This window comes from Rhopalosiphum padi, chromosome 4, assembly GCF_020882245.1.
Source record: "Rhopalosiphum padi isolate XX-2018 chromosome 4, ASM2088224v1, whole genome shotgun sequence".
In the NCBI taxonomy this organism is placed as follows: Eukaryota; Metazoa; Arthropoda; class Insecta; order Hemiptera; family Aphididae; genus Rhopalosiphum; species Rhopalosiphum padi.
The window spans coordinates 20,691,870-20,714,655 of NC_083600.1; the positions used below are offsets into that span (position 1 = coordinate 20,691,870).

The window sequence follows — 22,786 nt, forward strand, 5'->3', positions numbered from 1 at the left end:
ATTCATGTTTAATATTATATAAATAATAATAAATTTAAGTTTTTCGGATTTAATTTGTTATGTATATTTATAAATATTTTGAAACATCATCGTATCATTAATTTTGGTCAATTATTTTAATTTATGTACAAACCCTTAAAAACAACAAAACCTGTAGGTATAACGTTTATAGGTGAGAAACAAATTATCATGTTTGATTATATTAAATTCATTGATTAAATATTTATTGTATTTTAAAATATTACCTATATTAATAAGAAATAACACAGGTTTAACATAATATACACATTACACATTAAAAGCTGTAAAATTATAATATTATCATTGATTATAAATGTATAAAATATCTTGTTCTGTACCTACCTAGTAAGTAGTATTTATAATTAATACTAGACATCAGTGTCGGATCTAGGAAGGGGGTGATCAGGGGATCGTTCCCCGGATGCTCATCATAGAGGGGCGCACATTTAAAATTTAAAATTTATACTTTTTTTACTAGATTTTAATTTTTTTCAAAACAATAATTGAATCTTTTATAGTCAGATATTATTACACAAATATTCAAATTAAATAGTTTAAATTCAACATAGCCATGTTATGATAATTTTCATATTATATCATTATATATCATTTTTTTTTTAGAGAGAGTAACTGATACATAAGCATAACAGTGACATAATAGAGGGGGCTGACTTATGAGAGGGAGCTTATTTTAAACTTTTCTCATGGTAAAAAATATACTAGATCCAGCACTGATTAATGCCTCTTCCTAAGTAGCTACATATTAAATTATTTTCATTTATATTTAATAGTATATAATAAGTGTGGATGTTATAATTTATGTTGATGTTCAATAAGCTTTTAAAATTATTTTTAATATGATAAAAACATTTCTCTATAATATCTTTACATAGAAATATTTAGATAAGCAATTTAAAACAAATTCACATAAACTTATTGTTAAATCAAAAGTGTTGTCATTAATATACCTTGTTTAATTTAAAATTGAATTATTAAAATCAAATTAAAATATTGCAACTTATTTCTGTTGTAATAAATAAAAGCTACCATTGTTGTAATAATATAACATGATCCACTACTTTTATTATCTATATAAATTACAGATATTTAATTAAATTCAATATTGGTTTATATTCAATTATATTTTAAGAATTTCAGATACCTATATGGCTATATAATATTATATATAACGGTTTAAGATTTAAAATATATATGTATACATTTATAACAAAAAAAAATCATAAAATATATACCTATGTAGGTATACAATATAAATTGTAAACTATTATTTTGAATTTTTAAAGTTACCTATATTTTAATTTTTAAATATTATTGTAATTATTTTAAATATATTTATGTGTGTTTTTAATAAACAAAATAATTAACTATGAAATGTTATGTATTATAAGTTATAACTATTATAATATATTATTCTAATAATAATAATACTAAAAAAAAAAATATATGTACCTATACATTTATACGTTTTATAGGTATTGGTAATATCATTGGTTATAATTAATGGTAATATTTTTATACACTTGTAAATAAAATGAAGTTTAATTATGGTTTCTGGTGGTAATTTAGAAATAAATGCTTAAATGCTTAGTACTTTTCAAAGTAATCAAGGGAAAAAAATAAGGTTTAAGTAACGGAAATGTTTACACAAAACCCTGTTATTTCGTTATTCCCCAGTAGCCAGTAAACATGTAATATAAATATATAATATACATTGATATTATAATATATCACTCATTAAATCAAAATATCCATTTTTGATGTAGTACCTACCTATAGGTTATAATAGATGTTATTTTTACGTTCCAAAATAAGTTTAAATAAATATTGTTAATATAATAATATACATTATATTCATCATAACATCTTTAAGACATTTTATTGGTAGAAAAAATAATACTATAGTATTTAAAATAATAATAAAATATGTGTAAATACCATCAAGGCCAGATTTAGATTTTCGTATGCCCAAGGCAAATCTTTTTTTAAGGTCTTTAGAAATAAAAAATAAAAAATACCCAATATCTAAGTAGTTAAGAAAAAAAAATTAAAATCAATACTTGATATAATATAATTATACGATAAATGGTAAAAACTGCTCGTCTTAGGGGTAAAAATCGAGTGGAAATTTTCCGTCTGCGTTGACATAGTATTACCTAGTTGTATCACACACCTGGCGCGTGATTTGTTTTAAATGTGTTAAAAATCCAAAATAAAACCAAAAAATTAAATTAAATTTTTTAATATATTATTTACTATGAAAATTTAAATTGTAATAAAATTAGATAGTAAGTGCACTTCAAAAATATAGTTACTCAAGCTTTTTTATCTACACGCAGTGGCGTATTTAGGATTTTATTTCCATTAGTATCTAGTATTTACTTATGTATGTGTACTGCTTTAGTGCTTTTACTTAAGTCAGTTAAATCATTGATTTTAATGATTTTATAGAATAAAAATCAGTACCTAAATAAATCTTAACTAGTTTTAAATCAAATTTAAGAAGAAGTTATTAAGAACTATTGAAAGAATAATTATTTATTACCTATATCATCAGTGTTGGGTTATGTTTAGATATAAATTAAGTAGGTACTTTCATCTTATGTATAGATAAATAAATAAATTAGTATCTATAGTTGGTAACTAAACTTTTAGTTATGGAAATCTCGTTGTGTTACGCACGTATATTTTTTTCAATAATCGTTTATTCAATAAACGATTATATTAATATCAATATTTATTTTTGATGGTGATATATTATTATTTAAATTTTCTAAACCGAGGGTCAACATGTTTTAAATTTTTTCATAGTAGTCTGGCATCCGGATGCCCCTCAAACATCTGCTGCTTGGGGCAAGTGCCCTCAAAACCCTCCGTCAAATCCGACCCTGAATACCATGATAGTATTATACATTGCCCGTTCGTGTCTGTAGACCTAAAGCCGTATAGTTTGAGTAGATTATGATGGCGAGGGAGTTGGAAAACTTTCGGTTACTAATAACATGGCACAGGGACGTTAGTGTAATAGTATATGTGTATTATATTATACTGCACTATATTGTTCATAAATAATAATTATTAATTATTATAATTATTTTAGGGCAAGTGCACAGCAAAACCATCACAGACATTATTTTTTAATATAAAGGTATTTATAGGTAAAATCAATGAGCAAAGGAATCGCGTAAAACCACGAACTAAGATATGGATACTTTTAGTTAATTATAATACCTATCTCAATTGTTGCGTTAACCCTTATATCATACCAATATAATACTTATGATATATACAATATACCGACATCGATTTATGATTTTTTGATATTTAGGTACATCAAGCTAATTTTAAGATATAATAATATATAAAATGTATTATATTCACAGATAAGTAATAAATCAGCACAGTGTCTTCGTACCTTGTACTTTTCACTTATAAGGCCTCTTCTGGAATATGGTGTTATTGTATGGCAATTGGCAACCTTATTTTCTTGCGAAAGATCAACTTCGCATTGAACGTGTTCAAAACCGATTTTTATCTTATGCCTCTTTTATCCGTAAGATCATTGTTTCCAATTATGACCTATTCTCTCGAGTCCAGATCCATATACTCTCTCAGTCTCTCCTGCCGGCACATAACAACCAAACAGCAATTCATTGCGTCTCTCTTAGATGCTCCTGATATTCTTGAAAGAATACATTTTAGAGTTCCTTCCTGCCCTACTCGGAACTGGTTCCGGCTAGTCTACGTTTTCTATCCCAAGCCACTCCACAGCATATGGTCATAATCACCTATTACATCGCATGCTCAGAATCTATAACCCGTAAATAATTTGTCTATGCTCTATTTGTAATAATTGAATTTAGTTCTATCTTTTAGTATGTACTCTACTATGTTTACTCTATTACCTTTCTCTTGCTACTGTTGTTTTATGCGTCATTAGCCATTACGCTACGGCTACACTATTATGTTTATATCTGTTTTTCTTATTTCTACTATTGTTACAATTTCTACTATGTCATTATCATTGTAAAAGCCGATTGGCATTTATTTTATACATAAATAAATAAATAAATAAATAAATAATATAAACATATTATATTATACTTGATTATCTAACTAAGCAGTAAGCATGACAAAATATGTACTTTGTCATGTAACTAGGTTAGTATAAATTGTATATTCACGATTTAAGGTTCTTCTTATTATTATTGTGTATAATCCATAGAGTAATATAAGTATAATATGGTATAATCTAAGACAGTGATAATATTACGCATAACTATGATAACAATATTTTAGTCCGTGATTGATACGTTATCAATGATAGCTTATCAATTGTTATCAAATGTTATAAACCAGCGACCATATTACCAATACACCAACCGTATACATCACGGCGCTTGGTATAACCTGAAAATCGAATTTTGTTGTTATTAATTGTTGAGGATCCGTGATCCGTCTTCTGTAATTTTTTTTTTTAACATCGTTCGCGTTCTGACTTTATCCGTATACATCCAACTTAAGGTAAGTCTAATTATTTATTTATTTATCGAATTGTAGTCCTTATTTACTGTTTCATTATATTTTGTCAGGACATATTTACGTTTTTCGTAGACGAACAATTTTATGCAATAGTCACTTCAGCAATTTTTTGTATTATTATTTTTCGTGTTGATCAATATTTTGTGCTTTTATTACAGATTATCGACAATGGCTCCTCGTTATGAGCTTGCGGTTGGTTTAAAACGTGGTCACAAGACCACAAAAATCGAGAGGGTCGGTAAAGTGAGTGGAAAAGAGCTGTCAGCCAAAAGCGAAAAGCTCAGACAAGCCCGCACTAAAGGTGTAAGTAACATGTCATTATAGATTATTCCACATACTAAAATAACTTATTATAATAATTTAAAATTACATTAACTGAAACTTGAGGTTTAAACTATCTACTTAAGTAAATTTGCCTAAATCTATCCAATATTTCAGGAATATTTGTTTGTGTAAAGTTTCATATTTACCAATCCAATCTGACTAAATTTAATACTTCATAATCTTAACAGTATAATTTATTTAATACATTTTACAAATGTTTTTAAATTCCTCAATAAAATAATCTTGTTTCATACTTTTATGCATTAGTTATGTTAAAATATAATGATTTTGAGAATTATTTGATAGTATCCCTATAAAGGTAATGAATTAATTTTAGATTATTTTTGATAATAATTACCTATTTTGTAGAAGATAATGCTCAAATTGTAGATTTTATATTTACAACATATTAACAATTAATTATGTTATTATTTTTAATCGTAAATTCTCTGGGAAGATTGAAAAATTAATTTCAGTCAATATAGAAAACGTATCGTTATATTAAAAATAATGTGTTTTTACTAAAGCCTACGGTTGGTAGTTACAAGTCATAAATAAGCAAATACTTCATTTTAATTCTAAGTTGAATGTTTACCAATGTATTTATTTGATTTCAATATCAAAAGATAGATAAATATTATGTAGAAAATAGTAATATAATCTAACTAAGTATTTCCAAAGTAACATGATTGTATTTCAATTGTAAATTTGTCTTTATTTTGATTGAGAATTTAGACCATGTTTTTAAAAATATTTTTATTTTTATAGCGTTTAACTAAGCATAACAAATTCATCAGAGATGTTGTTAGGGAAGTTATGGGTCATGCACCATTTGAGAAGAGAGCCATGGAATTGTTGAAGGTATCCAAAGACAAGCGTGCATTGAAATTCTTGAAACGACGAGTAAGCATTTATTTCTTTAACATTTTATTCAATTTAGGTAATTTTTTTTTTAATTTACTGAATATTATATACTTATCTTTATTTTTAGTTGGGAACACACATCCGAGCCAAGAGGAAGCGTGAAGAACTTAGCAACATTTTATTGCAAATGAGAAAGGCTCAAGCTACCCACACAAAATAATTTCAAAGCTTCATAATATCTGTTTGATATGTAATAAAATGTTAACTGCTGAGAAATCTGCATTTTTCTTAAATTAATCATTTTGTTTTTAACCTCAATAACGTTTCCAAAAAATAAGATAAGGTAAAGAGGGGTATGAATGAGTATCTTAAGTATAGAACTGTTGTTACATTGTCAATTTTATTCTAGTTAATGATTTTAAATTTTAAAGTTTAATTTAATCAATACCATCAATAGTTTTTAAGTTATAAGGTTTAAATTATTTATTTATTTATATGAAACAGGACAAGCCCAATACAAATATTTATATTAATCTTAAAACGTAACAGTATAAAATACAAAACATGGTGAACATTACATAATTACTGGTTTAGTCCCCCATAGATGGATCCTCGTTTGCTAATCTCATGCATGGTTTAGGACTTTCGTAAATAATTTACAGAACAAAAAAGAAAGATATGCGAGAATTAAAAGTTGGGATTCTAAAATTAATCTTTTTTAAAAGAAATGGCGAGTCAATTCGACCATCAATGAGTTCTCAAGAATGATAGGTTAATTTAAGCTCTCCTAGCAGCCAGCGTAGTCAAAGTACTGGGTTGTAATTATGAGGTGGACAATCAATTAATAACCGGAAAAATACACACTTCAGAAACTTTCAATGGACTCTTTCAAGTTGATAGCTGTCATTCATAGTTGTTGGGCACCTGATTACCAGATTTTTGAAATTCTAACTTGATTACACAAATAATTTAATATATAGTATAAAAAAATAGGTAGTCAAACTTAATTAAATGTCAATGTCCATATGTTTTTTGAAAAGAAAGCATGATTGAGCTTATAATAATTTATCGTTATTATTAGTGTTGGATGTTGTTAACTTACATTTTTTTTCTCTGATCCTATACAATTTTGTCTTGGATAAAAATTTATATTATGCTTCCTCGATTTAGAATATACTACATTTATTTTGTAGTTTTGTACAATGTGCGAACAAATGTTCAAAAAAATAAATTGATTGTGAACCGATAAGATTTATTATATGTGTGTTATAAAAAAGTGCTTTTTCACACATACATCTATCACAATATCACATGGTTATCCAGAATTAAATTTATAAATTGTATACTATTGTCTATTAATATTACAATTTACATTTTAAATTACTCTTACACCCATGTCTTGAATAAAAATTATTATGTTTTTATGAGTTGTTATGGCATTTTTGTGTTTTTTAGGTCATTTACAGGGCTAGGATTTCTATGCATTTGCATGTTTTTTTCTTAAGCCAAAGTTGATTGGTTATCAGATATGTCTATGATTTAGCTTATTCTCGATTAAATAGAACAATTTTTTTTTTGCATGTTTTGAACATGATGCATATAATTGCATAAATATACATTTTTGAGAACCTTGTTAATTTTAAATGGTATTTATTTAATGAACATTTATAATTATTGGATTATTTGTTGAATTGTTATAAATATATTACCTATCTAAACTAAAATGGAATTAAATTAATATTTAATACTAAAGAAGAATAAGGCTCAAAACACTACTAAAAATCTGTAGCATTAAAAATGATGAATATAAAACGGAAGAAACAGATGTTAATATTATTTTAAATCTGGGACAAATCATCTCATTTAAATATGCTCCAACAACATTGTGTGATGTAGAAAGGAGTTTCAGCCAATATAAATCTAATCGCCGGTCGTTCACATTTGAAAATTAAAAAAAAAAAAATAATAGCATGTAATAACAATAACTAATAAGTACTAATATCGACTAATATTTAAAAAAAATTGATTTTGCATATTTTACAACTTTTTACTGCATAGAAATCCTAACCCTAGTCATCAACATCCTAACTAGTTATTACTTTTGATATTATGATAGAAATCTTAACTCAATATCAAAAAAAAATTAATCTTCTTTAATTCTAATACATTGTGATAGGTACCAAGTCATAAATTTAAAAATTGTATGCTGTGTACAAGTAGACTAATATATATGTTTTTAGTTATAACTTACAATGCATTTTTGCAATGGACTGAGCTATGTAACGTTGAAAACTTGAACATATATTAATATTTATAATACAACATAATATATTGTTCTATATTAATATTATAGATTTATAAAATAAGAAACGTGTAAAAAAAAATAATAAATATTTAATATAAATTATTAAAACATTGAAATCACAAAGTGCAATTTGTAATTCCAATAAATTTGGACAACTGAAAAAATCTAAATATATATTAATTAGAAAATGTTAAAATTATTAAACATTAACTACTTATATTTCAAAGTACAATACAAAATTATAAAAATACAAAAATACAAAAATAAGTTAAATAATGGATAATACTTATAAATAGTTTCACAGCATAGAATAAATTAAAAATATTAATTACTTAAAAAAACCTTCTATATATATGTTAGATCTATAGTCATTAAAAGGAATTCGTTTTTTTTAATACTGAAATATCACAATAAACATAAAAAAAATGCACATAATTACTTATTACTTATTTAACATAAATAATAATTCGATGATCACATATTTCACCATTTTATAGTAAAATTTCTTCAAATAATTTAAAATGACATTTAAATGCAATCTAATTATAAATAATATAATCTTCGATCGTAAACTTATAAATGGTTGGTCCTGTGTTAACAGATCTGAATATGCACAATCATAATTGACTTAAATTATTACATAATATATTTGATTGGGATATATTAAGTTATATACCTTGTATATGTTTATATGTTAATCATATATTGTAACACGTAAATTAGATAAGTACTAGCATAGATCAAATACGACATATATTTAACTATGGTACTAGTTACTATAAAATATAAAAGTATTTTCTCTGATATTGTTAAATACAGTAAATATGTTAAAATAATTAATAAATATCAAAGTTCTATCATATATCAGAGTTGTTTATCAGCAGATTGCTTGTATCCAAAGCAGAATCTGGGACTTGGAATGTGGATCCTTGAAATCCAAGTGAAGCTTCAAACATCTACAAATATTAATTTGAATAGTTAAATTAATGCAAAAATAAAATAGGTATTTGATTTAAATAAAGTTTTGAAAACAGCTGTATTAACTATTAAGTAATGTAATGGCTGTGAAAATAATAGCAATCAAAACCAATGACTCAGATTTGTTATACAATGACAAATACATAAAGAAAAAACCTAAGGCTTAACATAAAAGATAAAGGGGAAGCATTAAACAATAGGTAGGTCAAATATACCACTGTACACTGCTCTTATGAGCTAATTTTTGATATCATCCACAGAAAATATAGAAGGATAGTCATTTACTTAAATTTTTTATTTAAGTCATGTTGAACTTAGCAAGCTAAGGACACTAAGAGTGACTTATCTTTATGAAAAAAAAAATGTACAACTTAAACAAAATCAATATCATAAACCAACATAAGAATTATTGGCCATATCTAAGTAAGACATACTTAATGAGTAGGGCTGGGATTTCGATGCACTTTGCATTTTTTTCTGAAGCTTTCTGTACGATGCTCGTTTTGTAACAAATATGTTTTAAATATTTTTAAATTGGAATAAGAAATTTTAGTTTGCATTTTTTGACAATTTTTGATTTTAAGGTCATTTTTCTAATTTTTTTAGGGCATTTTAGGGGTTTTTAAGTTATTTTTGAATTTAAAATTAAAGATTATAGATTTATAATATAAAATATTTAAATGCTAACAAGTAACAATAAACAAAAAGGAGCTTTTTAATCTACAAAAACTTATTAGCGAACAACAGGAGGGCATTTCTATTTGAAAACCTGAAGCACGTTCTCTTGATTCAGTGTAACAATAAAGAATAATTGTTTATTTATTATTAAATATATGAAGTAAAATAAAATATTTATGTACATGTAATGTAATTTTTTTAATTTTATGCTGTTTTAAATACATTTTGAAAACATTTTTTGAGTTTTTTAAGTCATTTTTGCATTTTTTTTAAGGTCATTTTTCTTGATTTTTAAGGACATTAAAATCCCAGCCTTATTAATGAGAAATAAAGAACTCAATATTTGTTTGTTGAGTCCTATTAAGTTAATTGTCAAACACATATTAAACAAATGCATATTTTTCTAGATCCCAGACTATAGAAGGGATGATAAAAATACTGTCAACTACTCTGTTTGAATTAGTTTATCCTAATTTAATAGAAAACCTCTTCATCCATAAGATAATTAGATTAAATGTAAGTCTTGAATACTTTTATAGTATTAAATATTAATATTTGAATATATTACTTGTTGACTATGAGAAGTTCCTCCATCAGGAGGCAATGGCAAGACAGATCCTCCCAAAGTAGCATATTCGCCAGGTGTCATTGTCAATAAAGTATTTATAGAACCTCGGCGAGAAGGACGCCGTATTGTTGCATATGTATTATCTCCCTAAAAAATACAATATTAATAGTGATTAAAAAATAAAAAAAAAAAAATATTGAACAAAAAACAATAATATAGTCTAATTTACCACAATATTATCTTGACTAATTGGCATTTCTTTATTTTCTAGATCACAAAAAACTTGCATAGTTAATTCTTGTTCTTCATATAACTTTAATTTTCTACAACAATAAATAAACTGAGATAAAATATCAAGCAATTGTGTTTAGTTACTCTAAAATATTAATTAAAGCTGAATAAACAAGTAAAATGTTTTATTACTTAGTTCACTTAGGAATAGGTGTAAGTTAGGGGTCTTAGGGGGGCTTTAGCCCCTACATTTTTTTTAAAAATTTTTCAATAAATTTCAAGTTATTTATCAGAGAAAATTATAAGAAGTACTACGTAGTTAAATTTACGTCTATGCACTTAGGTAAATGACTTTTGAATGTACCTAATACCTTATCATTGCTTTCAATTTTGAGATACCTGCTTGCTTATCAAATCCCTGTATTTCCCTATTTTTATATTATTATTTATATTCAATACTCTTACTGTTCAATCCAAAGAGGATTTTCTGTAGTACTAAGATCATCAATCACAGCTTTTTTTATCAATATATCATTCTTTATTGAATTATTGTCCAATTCCGAAAACATCCTGATGATATAAATATAAATATATATAGTTAATTATTTTAATGCAATAAAATAATTTTCAAAATTGATTTACCAATGTCTGAAGCAGCAACAAATTATTAATACACCAATGCATCCAACAGTTAATACAACCAATAAAGCTACCAAAGCAGCTATAGTAGGTTCAAATGATTCATTTTGGGTAACGACTAGAGCAGGCTAAAATTAACAAAATATAATTTAAATAATTAAATACTTATAATTTAGTGTCACAAGGATTAAGAACTTTAATTTAAGAAATCAATCAATCATTACTACTTTAAGTTGCAAAAGCAAATAATAATAATTCTCTTAATTTTTATATTTATTAAACCAAGTTATTAATTTGTCATACATACCACGACATTTTCAATTGCAAAATTATGATAATAGTCTTTCAAATAGTCATATTTATCATCAATTATAGTTAAAACTTCCCAACTAGACATTATATCATTTCTTGTTGGATCAACTAAGTGCAAATACACATCACTCCAATCAGGTTGAATATAACCATACTGGTTAACATGGTAACGAACATCATCCAATACAACAATCATATTAGTTACATTTGCTAAACTAGAAAGTATTTGTTCCCGACCTTCATTAACTGTTTGTGGGGCACGTGACACTATTAACTTTACTAATTGGTGGGTTTCATACACCCATACCTAAAACAAAACAATATCCATTTAGAATAGTCAATTGGATTTGATAAATTTAGTTATATTACTGTGGCTATCGTTGATGCAACTCTATAAGGAGGTGCACTTTCTTTGGCAGCTATTTGTAAGTCAAAACGTCCTTGATTATACTCTGCTAAAAATGCAGCTGTAGAAATGCGACCAGATTGATCGATTGAAAAAGGATCTTTTAGCAAAGATGACCATGTCAAATTGTTTAATCCTGGTCTAAATAATTGTGTGTTCTCTATATAATATACAACTGTACTGTTTTCTTCATAGTCCAGATCAATTGCTGTTACTTGAAGTACAACATCTCCAACTTTGGCCATAGTATTTACTCCTGAAAATTAAATATTTTATATATTCCATACAAATTTGACAAATTCATTTTGTAATCTTTTAAAGTTTGACTAATAAAATGTTGTCTGTTGTTGATTCACAGCAAAAGTTATCAAGCATAAATAAATGGATTAATTACATTTACATAAATATTGTAATGTAAATAATGTAATGTAATTTAGCTAATATAAATTTTAAACAATTAAATTTAGTGTAACCATGTACATTTTTTTTTGTCAAAGCTTAAGCTATCGTATCTTTATAATTGAAAATAACCAAAAAGTTTTGAAATTAAAATGAACACATAAATAAAAAAAATTTCAATTTCATAGAAAAAGTAACAACTTAAAAAAATGCTGTTCAAATAAATTAATTTAGCTGAATTTGTTCATAAACTGACCTGCATAATAATGTCTAGTTTGAAAAACTGGGGCATTGTCATTTTCATCTGTTACCAATATTAATACTTTAGCCAAACTATAATCATCTTCTTCTCCATCCTGCTAAGTAAATAATATAAGTGAAAACAAACTTGAGTAAAGTAAACACATAATAAAAGTAGTTTAAGTTATAGCCCAATATCCTATATAATGATATAGTTACATTTTTATTTGGATATTCATTGTCATTTGAAGCTTTAACAATAATTTCATATGAGCTCTGTTTTTCTCGATCTAATGTATCATTTGCATAAATAGTTCCATCAAGACGGTCCACAATAAATGGAACTGGTATATTTGATATTAAATAATAATAAATACGTGCGTTTTCACCTTGATCTAAATCAGTTGCTTTAACTTGACCTAAGAATTATTTTACCAATACAATTTAAATGTTTAAAGAATGTTACTTATTACTATTAATGAATTTATTTATTTATTTTTTTGTTATATCAGTGGGAATATATTACCAATCTTATACTGAGGTCTATTATTTTCTTTTATATAAAACGTATATAATGGTTTATGATCATTATGCATAGGAAATCGAGGCTTATTATCATTAACATCAATTAAATTGATCGTGAGAAGTTTCAATGATTCATGCCATGTTGGTGATCCTTGATCTCTTGCGACTAATACTAACTAAATAAATAAATTTTATTATAAATATTGACAATTATTTTTAAATTTAAGATAGAAGGGGATATATTATAATTATAATTTATTTTTTACTTGATAAGATGATTTAGTTTCATAATCAAGTAAAATTTGAGTTTTTATCTGTCCTGTTTCTGTATTAATAGTAAATTCATCAGTCTGCTGCGCATTTGAATTTGCAACTTTAAAAAAATAAGTCACCCTGCCATTTTCTCCAAAATCTTTATCTTCAGCACAAACTGTTAAAATTGAAGTTCCAACACTAACATCCTTAAATTAACATTTGAATTTTTAAATATTTGTGAACAATTTTAAATATAATACCATTGACTATAGCAGTGGTTTTCAACCTTTTTGGGTCAACGGCTCTTTTTAGTTTTGGAATCAATTATACGGCTCCCATACGAATAATGATAATAATAAAAAAATATTGTTTACAATTTTATTATTAGTTTATACTACGGACGCGGCTCCTTTAATAATATCTAACGACGCCTCTGGAAGCCGCGACGCACAGGTTGAAAACTACTGGACTATAGAATAGATTCTACAATCAATGATAATACTATACAATTCTAGAGGAAAAAGATATATTTTTCTGTTAGATAATTAGATAAACTTACTTCTAGAATAGATAGTGTAGAATTATTAGTGGATGGATGAACAAATGTTGGTTGATTTTGATTAACATCTAATACAGTAATGTTAATACTTGCTTGATCCCGAAAAACGCCATCAAAAACATCAACTTCAATCAAATACACACCTTTTTTACCATTCAAAGACATAGCTGAATATAAAAATCCAGAATCCTTATCAAGGGTAAATAAATCTAAAATAAATTCATCAAAAATATAATTTTTTTTATAAATATTGCTTATTAGATTCCTACAAACCTTTATTTCCTGATATAATAGAATATTTCAATTTTGAATTCAAATCTTTGTCAATGGCTTTCAATTGCATAAGAGGTGTTGTAGGAGTTGAGACAATAATAGACAATGAATAATCCTTTGGGTCAAATTGTGGTGGATTATCATTCACATCAATTAGTTTAATAAATAACTGAAAATAAAATAATCAGCGCATACATATTAATACTATATATAAATTACTCGCCAATTTTGCTATTTAATGCCTAAATCAGAAGCAGTTTATACTTTTAAAGTATTGTAAATTTTAAGGTCTAGTTTAATGTACTCAGTTTTTAAATGTTGTACTATAAAATAATTATAAAAGAAAATATTTACCAATACTACTGCAGTTTTTGTCAAACCAGGTGGAGCTTCATCTTTGGCTTGAATTGTTAACATAAAATCAGATGTTACTTCACGGTCAAGAAAACTAGAATCATTAACTTTTACAATTCCAGTATCTTGATCAATTATAAAACCATATTTATTGCCAATGATAGAATAACGAACTAATCCAAACAATCCTTTATCAGCATCAGTAGCAATTACAATTGTAACAAAAGTTCCAACTGGTGAATTTTCTTCTATTTCTGCTTTATACTCAGTCTAAAACAATAGTAAATGTAAATTAGTAATGAAACAATATTTTATAAAATACACATTTCAACTGTATAATTATTTTATTATAGTATACTAAGAATTAAAAATTACTGATACTTGAAAACTATACATAATATTTATTCAAATTTAAATTGCTTAGTTATAGATTTGAATACCGCTTATAGAACTTATAATATATTTTGAAAATATAAGCAAACTATAAAAAGTAAAAAGTACTAATGTATTGATGTATTATAGCTATGTAAAGAAAATAATTAATGAAAAAGTAAGTTGTAAATGTTATTTAAAATATAATTTCCTACAACTATTTAAGAGAATGTCAGCGTAGTATTTGTTATCTCTCTCTAACCCACATGCAACATAGCAAATTTTATGTTCACAAAAATGACTATAACCATATTAATTTCTCAAATTAGAGTGAAATGACCTATTAGAGAATTTAAAGTTAAGAACATTATCTAGGCATAAACATTTTATTATATTTTTATTTTAAAGCAAGTTATGAGTTTTTTAAGATGTATAAACAATTTAAATTTTAAAATACTCATAACTTACTTTAAAATAAAAATATAATAAACGCTTATGAGATGCCCTAGATAATGTTCTTAACTATAAATTTTATAATATGTCATTTCACTCTAATTTGAGAAATTAATATGGATATAGTCTTTTTTGTGAATGTAAAGTTTGCTATGTTGCACGTGGATTAAAGAGAGATAACTAATACTACGCTGGCATCCTTTTAACATCACAATATAAATTTTGTAAATTATAGCTTGCAAATTATTAAAACATTTATAATTTGTACTCTGTAGAATATTTAAAAAATGATGAACAAAAATATTATTTAATATAAAGAATTAAACAAATTAAAGTTGAATACAAATAAAATATATGTATACAATAATACCTGATTAAACACTGGAGTATTGTCATTTATGTTAGTAATTTTTATAAATATAGTAGCAGTAGTTGAAAGTTGAGGATGACCAGTGTCATAAACAATCAAATTAAGATCAATATTTTCAATGGTTTCAAAGTCAAGCTTTTCTTTAGTGAATATAACTCCTGAAATGAAAATTACTTGTATTACAATAAGATAGTGAAAATTCTGACCATATTGAGTAATATGATATGTTTAAACATTTAAATATATTTTACTTTTGTTATTTTGATTTATTATATTACCTGATGTCCGATTAATATCGATATATGAACTTTTTGGTATAATATCATAGTGATCAATTCCTGAGTCATCAGTTGCAATAAATTTTTCAATAACAGTACCAATTGGTTGTTCTTCTGGACATGATATAGTATAATATGGATTTTCTTTAGTCCAAGGTGGATTAAATACTGGTGGTATATCGTTTATGTCTATAATAGTTACCATAAGTGTTCCTAAAAATATAAAAATTATTCAAACATCTATCTTTAATTATATACAACAGTGTAGTAAGCTTAAATAAATAATTAATAATAATAAAGAATTTGAACATAACTGATAATTAATTTTATACATATATATTGAATATTCTACATAACTTATAAACCATACATAATTGAGTAATATTATAAATTTATAAAATAACCTGTAGACTGCTGGACATCTGGAGCAGATGTATCAGTAACTATGACTGATAAACTAACAATAGCTGCAATGTTTCTGTCAATAGGTTTAGCTATTATTACATCACCATTAGACGCTCTAATTTTAAACCAATTTTTAATATCTATATTATTATTTAATTGATTTCCATTGCTGCTAAACCCAGTGATCTCCGAAGAATCTAATGAGAAATTTAAAGCATTATCATCACTAGTATCTGGATCATGAGCAATGAGGCGGTATATAACAGTACCAACAGGAACATCTTCAGATACCTAAACGTTTTTACAAAATTAAAATAATTGAATTATATAACACTATAAATCCAACAATAAACATTAAATAATTATTCAATTCCATACCTCTGTTCGCTGTATTATTGGAGTGAATTCTGGACTCTTATTATTCACATTTATTATATTTACGAATACTGTTGTACTTCCAGTTAATGCAGGCGTACCTTTATCAATTGATAATGTTTTAATGGCATAATTTGAATGTTGATCAAAATCAAGTTTTGATGAAGTATAAATAAGTCCAGTAATAGGGTCAATAGCAAAATGGTTAAAAGAACCTTCTTGAATGTGATACGTAAGATTTGCATTCATATCTAAATCCTCATCTATTGCCTCAACTCTAATAACACTAAAACCAATGGGTTCATTTTCATGAATAGAAACATTATAAGATTCCAATAAAAATTGTGGACTATTGTTATTGACATCTAACACAACAACATTAACAGTTGCTTCATCATTATAAATACCATCACTGGCCTAAATTAATAAATTACAAATTTTTATTTAAGTAATTATGAATCCAAATACACATACACAATATACTTACATTTATAATAAGTGTTATGTTATTTTTTGATCTTTGAAGTCCATTAGGGGATAAAATAAATATTTCTCCACTACTTTGATCTATTTTAAATAAATTTTTTTCATTTCCAGATATTATTGAATAAATAATTGTTGATGATTTATCTGCATCAATTGCCTGAAAACAAATTATTTTTATAAATTATAATTTTATATTAATTAATAATAAATCGATGTATTATTTTGTAGTGAATATAAATAAAAATACTTAGGTTGTTACATTATAAAATTATTAATTAATACATAAGAGGACAGACATCATACCCACATGTGTTGTCTTCGTCTAACACACTTAGACATAAGCAAAACACGTTTACATAGTCTGAGTAGAACTCGCTCAATTTTGGTTCTAGAGTAAATATACCTATTATAAAATTAAAATTTTGAAAAGTTAAATATTACATAAAAAATTTTGAAATTTTCGCTATTTCTAAATGATATAATGAACATAATATTGGGAATAATTGAAAAAACTCATCGAATTGCCCTCTAAAATATTGTCATCTTTTAATTTTATAATAGGTATATTTACTCTAGAACCAAAATCGAGCGAGTTCTATACAGACTGTGCAAACTCGTTTTGTCTATGTCTATGTGTGTAAGACGAAGACAACACATGTGGGTATGATGTCCTCTTAATTGAATTGCCTAATTTATTTAGATTAATAGAAAAAAATGTATAAATAAGTACATTAATTTTTGTTCGACTTACTTGAACAATAAGAGGAGGTTCAAAAGTAGCAACCCCTTCATCAATGAGACTAGTATATGTATGTTGAATAAAAATTGGAGGATTATCATTACTGTCAATTACCAAAACCATTATAGTTACTGAATTTGACTGTCCATTACCATTATCATCAGTAGCTATATAAGTTAAGTAATAAGTTGATTGTGTTTCATAATCTAAACATGGTGGTTTCCCGACATTTGAACAAAGAGCAACAGATATTATACCAGTGGTTTTTTCTACATAAAACCTAAATTAAACATGGTTTATATTCAAAAATTTAAAAATATAATTTAACTGAAATAAAAGTAAAAGAAGACCCAAAATATTTACTTATCAGCTGAAGGTCCACTTAATGTATAAACAATACTTGGATTACTATCTCTATCAGTTGCTTTAACTACTCCTATTATAGTTCCAGGTGTAGCTGTTTCATTTACTATAAGAGTGTACGCATTGTTGTCAAATTCTGGAGGATTGTCATTAACATCTGTTACTTGAATTGTAAGTGTAGCTGTCGAAGTTAAATCATATTTTTCACTTTCTTCACTTGCTATTACCTATTTAATCATAAGCAATAATATAATAAATTTAAAAATTGTTGTATTGATGTATATTTAATTTATAAATATAAAACTTTATTACCAAAACAATAAACTTCCTCTGATTCGGATCTTCATAGTCTAATTTCACATTATTTGCTAATTTTATTCCAACATCTATTGAACCAATAGCTTTGGTTGGTTCTACAACAAACAATTTTGACTCATCGTGCAACCGCAATGAAAATTCCGAATTTGCACCCTAGAGAATAAAATGTATTTAAATTGATGACAGTTTTACAAATATTAAGTATATTCATACTAAATCTGAATCCATAACACTCATGTTTAGATTGGGTAAAGGAGTACCAGGAGCTATATTTTCAGGTATTGAGATAAAATAGTCTCGTTTATTAAAAACTGGTGGTTCATCATTAACATCTTGTACAGTTATTGTAATAATTGCAGTAGATGAACTTAATTTGTCATCCAAAGCTGAGCCATTGAAAATTTCTCTGGCCTACAAATAAAAAAATATTAATGCATTATACTAAAACTAAATAATGTAATATTCATATCATGCATACTTACTCGAACTGTCAATGTAATAATACCATTATTATTAGATAAAGTTTCTCGATCTATTGGTTTAGCAGTACTTAAATTACCTGATAAACCATCTAAATAAAAATAATCCATAGGATCTGTAAATCAATAATTTGTTATTATTTGATATGTTAAATTGTAGATAATATTTCCAAGGTAGAATTAATTCTAGATTAAAAGTATAAATGAGTTTATTTACTTTGTATTAAATCATAAACAATACTTCTTGGATCTCCTCTATCACCATCTTTTGCATTTACTGTTAAAATATGAGTTCCAACTGGTATATCTTCACTAATTACAGTAGTAAGAGATCCATGAAAAACAGGAGGCATGTTTTGAATGTCTTTAACATGTATATCTAAATTTATTTTGGTTTCATGTACTCCATCCTAAAAATTACAAAATTTATTGTAAAGATATATTAAAATTTTAAATTAAACAACACAAGAATAAATACAGTATAATGTACAAATATCTATTATATTATTTAACTTTATTATTAATTCAAATAATTGTTTACAATTATGTTTGTATATTAAAATTCTTTGAAATATATATGATTAAACAATAGTATGACAAAAGTATACTTATTGTTTTAAAGAGATCAAAATGTCATTGTGTATTAAAAATAATAAGTCGAGATTGTAATTTTTAATTACAATTTATATAGGTAGCTTAAATAACAAACACTGCATTACTTTATATTATTAGTAATTACTTACACTAGCAATTAAAAATAGCTTGTAAAACTGAGTTTCTGAATATTGTATAGCTCCATTTACAACTAAAACGCCTAAATAATAACTTTCACTGACATTCAACGGTTGTATTTTGAATTTCAAACATCCATCATCATTCTAAAAATTATATTGCACATTAATTATTTTCATATTTTAAATATCAATAAAGTGGATATTTTTATTCAAACATGCAGGTAATTTTGACATTATGTAACTATTTTAAGTTATAAAAAATTATCTAAAATTGTATTCTTAAATTATAATATCATGCAACATAAGAATTTAATTATTACATGCTAATTCCAGTAAATTTTATTCCAATAAAAATAAAAATACGTAATCACTTAATGCTATAAATTAACTATTTGTAAAGTTGATACGGACTGTTGTGATAATGGAAATTGTAACTGCGGTTTAAATTTGAATGTACGTAAGATAAACACAGCACTAGATAATAAAAGAGTTATGCTTAATACACAAAAATAATTTATTATGGTAAACTAATCGGAATAACATTGTTTAATATGATGTGATTGGTGTCAGAACATAGGTTACCATATAAATTAAATCAACTTCATAGGCGCAACTAGGAGCGGGGAGCTTAGCCCACCCAGTTTTAGATGTTATCAATACTAGTGGTGTAGGGGCAAAGCCCCCACAGGTTGCTGATATCAATTCAGCCTACCCAGAAATAGAGCTCTAGTTAGGCCTATAATTAACTTAATTACATGCGATATGCAAGACAATAAAAAGAACAAAATATAACGTTATTGATCTTAAAATGATGGCAACATTCACAAAAACAAAAATATTTCATACAGTTTTGAGGAAATCATATGATGGTCAGACTTGTTGAACAAACAGTAATAATGATGGCGTTTGGTTGAATATGATGTCTTTACGTAAACATCATAGAATAGAAAGTCACAACTGCTGCTGATCGTATTAAAGTGTATCTTAGTCTTTGGTATTATTTGAATTATATATTAATAGAATCATTTTTAAATAAATAACCTGGAAAACTGATTCACATCTAACTTCAAGAGGTTCTCCAACTTTGTCTAAATCTTCAACATGAATCCATTTAAATACAGTAGTACCAATTTCGGATTCTTCATTCACTACACCTTCGTAAGGGGTATGTACAAATATAGGTGCATTATCGTTTTCGTCTAATATAATCACAGATATAGGAAGTCTAACAACATCACCAGAGTTTTTCTGTTGAAGAGTTACAGTAAATTTTAATGTATCACTTTCCTAAAACACAAAAACAAAGATTATTTTAGATAAATTACAGTTAGTATCCCCATTATGTAATTAAATAGAAATGTGTAAAATGTGTACTCCGTATAATTAAAAATAATCTATTACAATATCTACCTCATGATCTAAAGGTTTTGCAACAGTAACAACTCCAGTATTGGAATCAACAACCAAACGATCAGTTCCTTCTATACCGTATAATAGATCATTTTCATTTCCAAAAGAATCAACACCTTCAAGTCTGTAAATAGATTGACCTACTGGAATGTTTTCGGGAAGAGCTTCATTGTCCATATATTTATTGAATACTGGCAAATCTATAAAATATATAAAAAGAAATTAAATGTAATATATTAAACAAGTCAAAAATATGTAAGTTAACAAAAATGTAGAAAAACTTTGTACATATTACAACATAACTCACAAGATACTATTTGATAAAATAAGAATTTTAAACATTCAGTTTAACTGCAGGAAAAAATTAATAATATATAAGAAAACATTTTTTATATTTGTTATTATAACAATTTGTCAGTTAGGTTAAATAATACAATATTTTATATTTGTTTCCATAATCCATATATGTTTAAATTAATGAATTATTTTGTTAATTTTCTATTATATTCAATGTAAAATTAATTTTAGTTTTATTTATTATTTATAATTATTCACTAATTTTATATAATACGGTACCTATTTAATGACCTACAATAATTTAAGATTGCATTGTAGCATGAAATCAACTAGAAACAGAGTAAAATTATAATCAATACAGCCAGTTTAGCTTATAGATTATTAACTTAAATGTGAATAAGTTAAGTGCATAAAGGTAGAAATCTTAAATCATAAATAATTCTTACTAATTTTAATAACTTTTTTAACATAATAAATGTACAATAATTTTTTTTTTCATTATGTGTAAAATTAAAAACTAAACTAGTTAATAACACATATATCTATTTTAAAACTAATATTAGCATAGAGGTAGGTTAATCAACATTCAAAAATATTACCATCAGCATAGGAAGAAGAAATAAGTAAAAAAGTCCAAAATATATATTGCATTTTAATTTTCAAAAACTCCGGAGTAAACAAATCAATATCGATTTAATTTCATCAAGTACACTAAAGTTTGGAATAAAAGACTTTTGTCGTACAACATTTTAGAACCAAACGATTAGACGAAGACTTGAATAAAATGAGAACGAGACCCAGTACATTTTCACGTATACCGAAAACGATAAATTATGAATTACGAATAAACACTAAGACTAGATGTGTGTATTACACTAGTGTCCAATACGGCTACGGCTGTACATGGAAATTAAACGATGATGTACACTCACGTACACTTGGGTACATTATAATAATAATAACGAAATACTATGATGATGATGGACAACAAACAGTAATAATAATAATAATAATAATAATAGGTGAAAGAACAGGTTGAATTACACTTTGCTGTATACGATGTACACTGTCGAGAATCGAGATATCTAAACGGCGTCTTATTGGTGACAAGATAGCGGCGTACAGGTGGTTGAACCGTGGCGGGCTTACGAAGATCATTCATAAATTAATAACAGACCACGCAGGCGGCAGGCCAGTCAAAAATTCAAAATAAATC

General features: G+C 25.7%; 2 protein-coding genes across 4 annotated transcripts; one reads left to right on the plus strand and one right to left on the minus strand.

The window, feature by feature from the left end:
* The first annotated feature begins 4,404 nt into the window (after positions 1–4,404).
* On the plus strand, positions 4,405–6,062 carry LOC132930606 (large ribosomal subunit protein eL36). The gene is made up of 4 exons (XM_060996560.1): positions 4,405–4,563; positions 4,740–4,884; positions 5,674–5,808; positions 5,897–6,062. The coding sequence occupies exons 2-4, from the start codon at positions 4,750–4,752 to the stop codon at positions 5,987–5,989; spliced, it is 363 nt and encodes a 120-aa protein (XP_060852543.1). The 5' UTR covers positions 4,405–4,563; positions 4,740–4,749; the 3' UTR covers positions 5,990–6,062.
* A 1,337-nt stretch (positions 6,063–7,399) lies between these two features.
* LOC132930603 (cadherin-87A) lies at positions 7,400–22,640 on the minus strand. Of its 3 annotated transcripts, none has more exons than XM_060996554.1 (29): positions 22,170–22,640; positions 21,274–21,473; positions 20,905–21,150; positions 19,873–20,007; positions 19,347–19,539; positions 19,133–19,245; positions 18,864–19,061; positions 18,645–18,803; positions 18,333–18,559; positions 17,982–18,249; positions 17,232–17,387; positions 16,748–17,161; positions 16,369–16,660; positions 15,965–16,177; positions 15,687–15,844; positions 14,492–14,761; positions 14,138–14,306; positions 13,865–14,073; positions 13,317–13,511; positions 13,052–13,226; positions 12,745–12,944; positions 12,542–12,641; positions 11,850–12,142; positions 11,476–11,787; positions 11,172–11,296; positions 10,995–11,099; positions 10,528–10,621; positions 10,299–10,445; positions 7,400–9,030 (listed from the first exon to the last, which is right to left on the minus strand). In XM_060996554.1, exons 1-29 carry the CDS (start codon positions 22,219–22,221, stop codon positions 8,932–8,934), a joined length of 5,517 nt encoding a protein of 1,838 aa, XP_060852537.1. In that variant the 5' UTR covers positions 22,222–22,640; the 3' UTR covers positions 7,400–8,931. The 3 variants fall into 3 exon arrangements, with proteins under 3 accessions (XP_060852537.1, XP_060852536.1, XP_060852538.1); XM_060996553.1 differs by having other exon boundaries at positions 12,542–12,644; positions 22,170–22,639; XM_060996555.1 differs by lacking the exons at positions 20,905–21,150; positions 21,274–21,473; positions 22,170–22,640 and adding an exon at positions 20,710–20,802 and having other exon boundaries at positions 12,542–12,644.
* Between the last annotated feature and the right edge of the window lie 146 nt (positions 22,641–22,786).

Excerpts from the sequence above, each read along its gene's own strand:
- LOC132930606 (XM_060996560.1), top strand. The coding sequence starts at position 4,750 with ATGGCTCCTCGTTATGAGCTTGCGGTTGGTTTAAAACGTGGTCACAAG. Across the intron at positions 4,885-5,673 it reads GACAAGCCCGCACTAAAGGT|CGTTTAACTAAGCATAACAA; the intron begins GTAAGTAACATG and ends TTATTTTTATAG. Across the intron at positions 5,809-5,896 it reads TGAAATTCTTGAAACGACGA|TTGGGAACACACATCCGAGC; the intron begins GTAAGCATTTAT and ends CTTTATTTTTAG.
- LOC132930603 (XM_060996553.1), bottom strand. The coding sequence starts at position 22,221 with ATGCAATATATATTTTGGACTTTTTTACTTATTTCTTCTTCCTATGCT. Across the intron at positions 19,246-19,346 it reads TGTTTATGATTTAATACAAA|ATCCTATGGATTATTTTTAT; the intron begins GTAAATAAACTC and ends ATTGATTTACAG. Across the intron at positions 11,297-11,475 it reads TTGCAATTGAAAATGTCGTG|CCTGCTCTAGTCGTTACCCA; the intron begins GTATGTATGACA and ends TGTTAATTTTAG.